The sequence below is a fragment of the Poeciliopsis prolifica genome, unplaced genomic scaffold (genome assembly GCF_027474105.1).
Source record: "Poeciliopsis prolifica strain line A6 unplaced genomic scaffold, Auburn_PproV2 SCAFFOLD065, whole genome shotgun sequence".
Classification (NCBI taxonomy): Eukaryota; Metazoa; Chordata; class Actinopteri; order Cyprinodontiformes; family Poeciliidae; genus Poeciliopsis; species Poeciliopsis prolifica.
In genome coordinates, this window is record NW_026562440.1 from 1,784,804 (window position 1) to 1,795,032 (window position 10,229).

At 37.3% G+C, this 10,229-nt stretch overlaps 1 protein-coding gene across 2 annotated transcripts; it reads right to left on the minus strand.

Annotated features, from left to right (window-relative positions):
- Positions 1–748: 748 nt before the first annotated feature.
- tdh (L-threonine dehydrogenase) lies at positions 749–7,282 on the minus strand. 2 transcript variants are annotated; one of them, XM_055019936.1, is made up of 9 exons: positions 7,000–7,282; positions 5,125–5,319; positions 4,703–4,745; positions 4,493–4,563; positions 4,031–4,180; positions 3,615–3,787; positions 3,398–3,488; positions 1,901–2,170; positions 749–1,757 (listed from the first exon to the last, which is right to left on the minus strand). In XM_055019936.1, exons 1-9 carry the CDS (start codon positions 7,265–7,267, stop codon positions 1,618–1,620), a joined length of 1,401 nt encoding a protein of 466 aa, XP_054875911.1. In that variant the 5' UTR covers positions 7,268–7,282; the 3' UTR covers positions 749–1,617. The 2 variants fall into 2 exon arrangements, with proteins under 2 accessions (XP_054875911.1, XP_054875912.1); XM_055019937.1 differs by lacking the exon at positions 7,000–7,282 and adding an exon at positions 6,149–6,217.
- Positions 7,283–10,229: the final 2,947 nt, after the last annotated feature.

Here is a 10,229-nt window from a genome sequence, read left to right on the forward strand (position 1 = left end):
AATCCCCAGTACATGAATGTGTGGGGTAAGAGATAGGCGTTGCGATGGCGAAAGCCAGTAAGAACAGCATGCATGCACATTATGGTCTATCCTACACATGTGAAGAATACAGTTCCTTGCAAAAGTATTTACATCCTTTGATATTTTTCAATTTTCCTGGTGAAGTGACAGGAAAATGTTTTCTTTTTACATTCATTTTACATACCCAAATCATTTATTTAAAAACAGCAAAACAGTTTACATAAGGTGTATCTGTGAACAGTTGTTCTTCAAATCTTGCCACAGATCCTCCGTTTAATTTCGGTTTGGCCATTAATTGAGTCATTTTGACATGCATGTGTGTTAAAATGGCTCCAGTTAACTTCAGCTCTGGCTGATTAGGGTGAACTGTCCAAACCTCTGCACAAATCGCAAGACTTTTCATTTCAGTATGATCTTGTTTTTAGCTCAAGTATGATAGCTTCTCTATTCATATTGAAGACGAGAATTCCTTCTGTCTTCAATATGAATATGCGTGACCTGGGTACCACAATGTTATGCCATGCTGTAGGTGTATTTGGAGTGTTATTTGTCAGCCACTGTATTTTGTAAGTTGGGGCATATGACTTGAGGGAAATTGCGACAATTAGCTCTTTATCTTTCACAAATGACTTCTTTATTTATTGAGATTTATGTAGTGCTTGTCCTTTTGACAAATCTTTTTCACATGACTTTCCTCCCCAAAGAAAACTACACATAAACAAGAAGATATATTGAAAATATTTATTGTGAAATTTCTCTGGTGACTGAAAGAACTGGCAGAATTTCTCACATACACACAGAAATAAGTAATCTCTTTTGTAGACGCTACCTAAATGTTTCCAGGAATTAATGTGACATGTGGAGTCAGATTTCCCATTTTCTTTATTTTTTAAATTTTTTTGCAAAGTAATGTCAACGCTGGTGAAAAAAACATTAAATAACAAAAAACTGAAGAGAAACACATAAGAAAGCATCAAATGATTTGGGGAAATAGAGCTTCCAAACATAACAGAGAAAGAATAAATAACAGAATATGAAAAATAAACTAATTACTGAGTAATATCAGTTTATCATTTCCCCGGATCTTTACGTTTAGTAACCTCACATACAGTACAATCAAAGATACAAATTGTATTCTCAATTTTCATTCCTCAAAGAAAATAAACCCTGACTCAGGTAAAAAAAAAAAAAAAAGGAAAGGAAAGAAAAAATAGCACAATCAGCATTTTTGAAAATCATAATTAGAAAATGTTGCAAAATGCTGTGAATGATTACTAGGTCATTCCTAGAAATCAATTTCTACTGATCAAGCAGTTCAACCTGACAGACTCTACGCCCTTTCACTTGTAAACCAAATGTTCCAAGAAATAAAAGGAAAAGAGAGATGTTTAACAGAAAGTTATCATTCTCTTGTACTGCACCTTTCCATTCTGTAGAGACGGTGGCCATATTGCAGACAAGCACAGCCCTTTACTTCTGAAAACTAAATTCTCAGAGAATTGAGAGAACAATTATGTACAGACAAAGTTTCTCTGTTCTCTTGGGTAAAAATGTTACATTATATATACAAAAATATATCTACTTTAACGGGGCATCTCAATTGGCATGAGCCATGCACGTTTCCACTCCTAAGTAGTTTAGCATTGTCTGGACCAGCTCTGGGAGATCGTAGTCGTGTTTCCATCCCCAGTCCTTTCGTGCATTGGAGTCATCAAAGTCCATGGGCCAGCTATCAGCTACAAGATAAAAAAAAAAATAGATAAAATAGAAAATTTGTTGATGAGTTTTGAACACAAACATCTATTGTTACTAAAATGACAAAAAAAACATCCATATCCGCACAAAAATTCCTAAAATATGTTAGTTTAAAGACTCTTACCAATTGCCTGTCGTACTGGGTCGATGTTGTATGTGACCTCCAGCTCCGGCATCTGCTTCCTGAGCTCCTGGGCCAGTTCCTCAGGTGTGAAACTCATGGCGTTGATGTTGTATGTCCTCATGCTCAACGTATCAGCAGGTGCCTCCAACACCTCCAGGGTGGCGCGTAGGCAGTCGTCGATGTACATCATGGGTAGCCGCGAGTCAGGCCTCAAGTTGCACTCAAACTTGCCCGTCTTGATTGCATCATGAAAAATCTGAACTGCATAGTCTGGACAGGAACAAAATAGTATCATTATTGGTTTTCAATTATTATTTAAGCAGTTCTGATGTTAATTATCTTGAAATAATAAACAAGTAAGAAATTAAAGTGCAAGACACTTTACAAATAAAAGCCCCAATCGCTGACAGAAAGAGTTTGGTCGCGGTGGCTGTCTATTTGTGTGAAAAGAAATATGCAGACAAGGATAGGAGAAGATTATTGCAGCCATATAAATGCAATAACTCTGAATCTGGCTGTTTAAAGAAGTTTGGAACATGACGGCGACTGGAACACAGAAATAGACCTCATTAAATGTGAAAGGTATTATGCAAGCTAAGGTCATTATTCATCTTATGATTCACTTCCCTGTGATGTTTTAATAACATCAAGTATGTTGAAAACATTCCATATGTCATTTTTGACTGCCACCAACAAGGGTTGCTTACATGCGGTAACTAAAGTTCATCTGGTACACTGACAAAAACCCAAAAATCCTTTTTTGGAGACACTAGGAGACACTTTAATTTCGTTAAAAAACATTAGTTCCACTACTTTGAATAATAATTCACTCATTAGTTATAGACTTTTACCACAAATGTACTTGATTTTCATTCAAGAATACAAGGATATCATCTGCATATTGATTTATCTAGCAAAACCCAGGGTATGAAGCATTTGTAACTGCTACTTTTTAATATTAATATCATGTCATTTTTTTAAACTCTGAAATCAAATTTAAAAATTTTACTTGTTACCAATAAAAAACATTCAAAACAAACATTGGCCTCTATGACAGATGTACTTTTTTTATTAGCCTTGTGACAACTCCACGTGTTGGTGTCACGTTTGATGTACGCCCCTTGTTGCTTTCCCCCAACATCTTGTGATGGTAATCTGACTAGGTTGGATCTAATGACATATGAGGACCACTTTCATTACAGCTCAAACTTCTCCAGCTACATTAATAGAGCAATAGGATTGTGCTGATATGTTGCCCAATGATTCCTTGGCACATGGAATTGGAATTATAGAGGAACTAACCTATGATCTAAAGATGATCATCATTCTACATTCTGCAACCCATTCCAGAAAACTAAATACATTGCAGGTTTTTATGAAGTCTCAAAAAGAACTTAAAACTTTTTTGATTTTGTTTTACAAAAACACAAATGATGAGATAAATAACGACATTGAGGATCATCCATAGTAAATTTTAGATTATTTTATCATTCCTACCTGTTGTGCCACCTCCTGGCATGGAGTCTGCAGAGATGATTCCTGGATAACGGAGACACCGGAAGTCCAGGCCATAGCGGTGATGGTAATACTAAAAAGACAAAAAACAAGTGTATTAGAAAATGCTCACTTCAATAAGTTTAGAATTGGTAGAAATTTACATTATAATTTGATGATAACTTGGCAACAGAAATATAGAATAAAGCGCTCAGCTCACCTCTCCCATTAACTCTGCATGAACTTTGGACACCCCATAGATAGTACGAGGTCTCTGTACACACAGATCTGGTGTTGGGTTACGGGGCGAAGAGGGACCAAACGCTCCGATGGTGCTTGGGACAAACAGCCGCAAGCCATGTTCTGCAGCAATGTCCAGGATATTGTGAAGCCCTAAATAGGGAAAAATTGAGAATGCCATCATTATTTGAAATAAAGTCATTTTTATTCATTCTAAAGGTATGTTTCAATAAAGTGGATTATGTGTATTTTTAGTAATTTAACTTGTATAGTATTTTGGGTTCAAATGTCCTGTTTCTAATCATGTAGCATTATAGCTTATCCTCATTGGGTTTGTAAAAGTAAAGTTTTTCATTTTAGTTCTCACAACTAAGTATGTTATGTTAGTTTACTCACCAGTGATATTCACAGAGCGTGCCAAGGCCACGTTAGCCTCTCCGACTGCACTGAGGAGGGCGCTGTAGTGAACCAGCCAAGTAATGCGGTTGTTCACCACAATTTCTCTTAAGTTCTTGTAGTCTAGGATGTCTGAGTAGATAAAGGGACCTGATGGTGGCAGATTAATGTAAAAAGTCAACATTACTTCAATAATTGATTACGCTTAGTGATTTTCATAGAAGAGCTTTTAGAGTTTTAGCATTTCTACATGTGAAATGTTAAAATATTTCAGCAAGCTTTTAGCTTTTTAAAGGAAGCTAAAAGCCTGTTGCAATAATTGCAAAATAAATGTTGTGAAATAAAGGACTTTTCAGCAATAGTCACACACTCACTTGAGAAACCTTATGTTGAACCATGAGGTTGTCTATTGACCAAACACTAAGGAGATAACATCTCTGAATACAGCTGAAGCTTACTCACCGCTGTGAAACACATTATTGGGAGGTTTCCTGATGTCAGACAGAATGACGTTGTTCTTGCCAAATCTCTTCCTGCAAGGGAGTTAAGAGTTAGGAGAGATACAATGCATTACAAACGAGTGCACTGTTTTGTTACAGCTTACATAACACATGAAACTAGTTGTGAAACACTTTGCAGAATTTTATTGTGAAAACGAATGAGAATTCTGACCTCAGAAGTTTGGCCAGCCCGACTCCAAGTTGTCCAAGGCCACCTGCAAATAATACAGAATCATGTGAGGACATGGCTCACAGACAATGAAGTGCAGCTAATGTACTTCAGCGCCTATTTCCATGGAGATTTAAGCAACTGCAAAAGAGGGCCATAAGAAAACCCTCCTGCTGCACTTGACTTCAACTCTTTGTGCTTAAGCAGAAACTGCTTCCAGCTTTCTTTGCCAAGCACCTTACAAATCCTGCTGCTGTTTAGGTCCCTTCAGAGCACAGCTTGTTCAAGCTCACACGTTACATTCACAAATTTCATCTTAACTGAGGAGCAACAAAAGGAGACTGCTTTTCAGGGAGTCATTGTGTTGCTTTACATTACAGAGCAACATTCTGCTCTGAAACATTCTGCTAAATGAAAAGCCTCACCTGTGATTAGCACCTTGGGGTGATCTGTTTCTGAAAAAGACACGGAGTGGAAGCTTGCATCCGATGTAACCTGCCGGGGAGAGAAGCTGATGGTACGCACAGCCACCGTCAGGGGCTGGCAGCCGCACCCCGGGGTGCTCAGCAGGGCTTGCTTAGCTACCCTGGTGAAGTTTCTAATAACAGGCATGTTAGAACCTGTAGAATAAAAAAAAAAAAGTAGGTCTGAGATGGTATAAGACTTTTACAGAAGATTACCTTCAGTAAAATACCAGAGTGAAGTAAAAATGTATGACATGATCTGCATTGACACTGAAATAATCAAGTTTTTTTGCAGCTATAATGCTAAATATATTATAGATTGGCTTATTTCTGTTACAATCATAGACCTAAGAAAGCACAAACATAACAGGAGCCAATGGAGGCTCATATGAACTTGTGTTCCACGTTCCCTGGCCTGAGTCTAAATGCAGATATGACGTTTACACATGAACTTCATAGAGGAAAGTACAGGCATTGATTAATTGCAACATTTATTTATTTTGCAGGCTGTTTTTGGTACTTCGTTGTCCCACTTTTTGGATATCTGTTCTTTTTGGCCCTTCATCTCAGAAATTCATGTTCAAAATATCAAATCAGCATTTCTTTCCCGTTTGTGGGTATTTGAATACAAATTATTAGGATGTTTAAATTAGACATAAATTTGACATTCCACCACAGAAACATAACTCGCATGAATCCTGAAATTGTGCTGTAGCTTAGAATAACAGTGGCCCCCATCTGGCCTCCTCAAGACTTTCTGAAGGCTCCTGCATCATGCGAACTAACGCATCAGCGACGACGTTTGAATGTAACAAAACAACATTGAATACATCAAATAAAAGAAATATATATATATTTGAAAAAAATCTAACAAAGAACCCCAATCAGACACTGGCTCACGGCGTAAACCATTGCAAGCCTGTGCTTCTGCATATCGACCCGACTTTTGCGCAATGCATCCTTGACGTGACAGACGTGAACTTACCTCAGCGCTAACTGTGGGCTTCCAAAAAGTTGGAAACCATACAACTTGAGAGTATTTATACTGTCCTGCCTTCAGAGAGAGCCAATCAGGGAGAGAGGGCGTACAGTGACATACAAAGGCAGAGGAAAACGGTGCCAAAAACAGGTTGGCGACCTCAGTGACCGGATTTAGAAATATTTTTGGAACGCATTAGGAATCACTTAAACATATTGTCTTCAGCGCCTTAGAGAGAAACAAGGGACTCACTAATACAGGATACAAAAAAATAATAAAATAACACTACAGATAACAAAAGTTGCTGATGTTGACTCGCTCTTCAACTTCCTTTACACACGTTCCAGTAAGGCTCACTGGAATTTACGCAGACGCCAAATTGTGTAATAACCGAGACCTCCTCCTCCTCCACTTCCTCCTCCTCCTCTTTGATATGTTGAATAAACGCTGGCAACCTTACTAATAGTTTTTAAAACAAAACATTATGTATCACAATATTCAGCGTTTAATTAAAATATTTTAAGTTATCTTCTTCCTTTTCTCAATTAATTTAAAAAGCAGGCCGAGAGCCGGGTGAAGATGTCTGAGTCAACTTAAGCCATCTGCTCGGCTGATAGGCTTTTCTCTCCCAATAAGATTACGTTTTATTTATTTTACATTTTAAAATATATATATATATATGTATGGCGTGAGCACGCTTACCTCATTGTAGAAAAAATTAAAACACACGTGGTAGAGAATATGCTAATTCGTATAATTCTTTGAAAAGCCAGCATGAATTGAAACGGAGAAATGCAGTTTGAATGGACAAACGACACATAAATAAATAAATAATAAAAAATTAAAATATTGCTCACCGGTTATGAGAATCGATGTGAGGAAAAACAGAAGAATCAAGGTTTTAAAAGGCAGCGAGATGAGTGATGCGGTTTCCTGCTTTGCGTTGCTCCTCCTGCGCGCTGACGTGATTGCTCGGGTGTTATCTCCGTTCGGTGTTGCATCAGCCTCGCCTTCTACTTTATACGTATCAGCGGCCATCTGCTTCCAGGGGTGCGACCCGGGTTCGACTCCCATTGGTGGAGCCTCGGAGGCGCGGCCTTCTGACTCGCCGCGCTTCCTCCTCATCAGCTTTTCCGACCGCAGCGGTGCGACGCGTCTCAAACTTCGACAGCGACGTCTGCAAACCGAAAAGCGCAGCAGGTTGCGTTCATTTTAAATGTCGTCGTTGGAGAACATTCTTTGAGCGGCGACTCTGAAGCTTCGGCGTTATGCTTAGCATAGCACTGGAACACCACAAGCTCTTTGGTGCGCATTAATGCACTGCATGGCTGTCTGTTGAAAAATGCCGCGAAGCTACAATGTGTCCACCACACAACGCAGGTCACTGTGCACATCAACTGATAGGATATGCTTAATATACACAATTATCGTGCTAATACACGGCTTCAATATCTCACATAATATCAAAGTAACAAATATTTGATTTATCTCAAACAGGTCTTTAAGCCAATTTGGTGGACAGAAAATTTCATGCATACATAACCAAGAACAAAATAATTAGCTTACCACTCCTCTTCTTTTTGAAAAGGAGTAGGAAGAACACTTATTTAATTCTGTAGTTTATCTCAATTTAATAACTTACTTTCAATGCCCTAACTATGAAAAACTTGTAATTGAAACCATGTTATAATATTCATGTTCCTATTCGATATACTGCGCTAACGAGCCAACAACTAAACTATATTACATAGACAAAATAGTTGCAAACTAACTCATAAGACGAGAAAAATCTACGGATAGGCTAAATTATAGAATACACCGACACAATTTCAATCGGATCCACAAAAGTTTCAGTCATAAGGTTGGGCGTCCACTAGGATTCTGTATCTTGGGAGATGAGAAAATATCATTCAGGTCCCAAAGTTCATGAATGTCAGGCTGACAGTTTTGTGTCTCTGTGTGGCCAGGTGCAGGCCGCATCTTTTTTTAAAAAAAAATTCTCACATAGAAGCTGTGTCATATTTTTATCCAGTATGGCGCATAACAAAAATGGCACTATTCGCCACTGTTGCCAGACTTGAGTTATTCCAGCCAAAACACAATGTAAAACTAAACCTGTGAAACCTGCCCAACCCAATCAAAACCTCTAATAAAACTTATGTTAGTACTACATGTTTTGTTCATAATCTATCCCTCATATATTTTAACAATAATTTAGAGAAACAGCGAAATATTACATTTATTTTTTTTATAAAGTAAAGGACTGAAGTCTTTTTTTATTTCAAATATACATTTTCTGAGAATTAATACAGTTTCATAAAAAATTAGAGAAGATATTTGATTCAAGATAATTTCATAAATTGCATGGTTACATGTGGTTAAATTAAAAAAAATGGAGAACAGACTGCAAGCAGAGCAGCTAAACAACAAACAATGTGGCTGCCAATACATACCTATTAAAGCAGTTAGCTATTTATTCTTGAGACACATCATCAGGGGATTGCTTTGTCACTGCAATGGCGACATCAGTGGGGAGCTTCCTGGGTTACTGTTTACTCACTTTGAAACAAGTTATAAAGGGAAGGGAAGAGTCAGACTGAAACTGAAGCCCTCCACAGCGACACTGAGAAAGTTGCTCCTCTATCGTACATAACGTGTTACATGTTTATGTAAGCTAGTTCTGAAGTTAAATAGATAACAATAATAACACAGTAAATTTTGTACAGTCCTTTTTTGCCAATAGGAGAAAATTTTCTTTCCCATAATAAGGCTAAAACGTATTTGATTTTTAGCTATTTCTGTTTCACAACCTCTTCAGTTTGACCACAGTCCTCATATTTGTGTTTATCTTCAGCTCACCCTGCACCTTTTCCGTTGGACTGGTTCCTCAATGACTGTGAAAAAACATTTGTCACGAGTGTAGTGACACATTTCCATGTTGATTTGGAGAAAAGCTGGAACTTCTTCCTTTTTCCCGTAAGAAACAATGTGTTGGATCATCATCCTGCTGAAAGACAGTACAGCAAAACAATTTAAATGTTCTGGCAAATATTTTAATATAAATTTCCTAGCATTTAAAATATTTTATAAATTTGTTCACCTTAAGGTTCCAAATACTTTTGGAAGAGAAGTAGGCCCACAGCATCACACATCCTCCACTATACACAACAGTGTATAATTTTGAATATATTCATCCTTATCTCAGTTAATTAAGATGGAAATAAAGTTCAACAATCATAATTTCACTGGGAACTACTGCAAGATACTTAAGTAAAATAAGCCTTTGGAGCTTGTCAAAACAATGAAATTACTAATAAAAATCTGTATTTGTACAAATTGACGACAAAGAATCACACAAAATTCCTTCAATTCTAACAGATTGCAGCATAGTAGTTGTATCTAAGCTGAATGAGAAATAGGACAATATTTCTGCAGCCTTGCAAGGCCACATTAAACAGTCTGATAGTGGATTAGGGTTTAAAATGCTTCCCTTAATGTTTTTGCAAATCGTGAATTGCATCAACCATTAGAACTGACTCAATTCAGTCCGATTGACTGAACTGGTTCAGCTAATCTCATTTAAGAATCAAGGCTAAGTTGGTGAAGAAACAATAAGAAGCATGACTGCGTACATCCTGTGATTATCTTTCAAGGGTGTTTGAGGCCAGCAGGAGCTGTCCAAAGACATAATGAAGACAAGATGAGACGTAAACTTTCACTATTGTTTTGAAAGATAGTTTTGGAACTGCCTTTCAAAACTATCTGCAGCCAACATTAAAATCATATTTTATCACATCTAGTTGAACTCTTCCTTACACTCACCATTTCAGGGAAGCTGACAGTAAATGACTTCCCAATGTTTTGAGAAAAACAAATTAGAATCTCACACATTTCTTTCCATTTTTTTTTTCAAATGAATACATTTATTCAAGTCAAAGGTAAAAAAAATGTTAAACTAATTTCTGAAAAAAATAAAACTCATTCATCTTAACCAGGAATGTCATTAAGAGCACAGGGCTTCTAGCTTTAGCATAAAGCTAAGGGAATTCTTTCTGCATGGAGTTTGCATGTTTTCCCAGTGCATGCT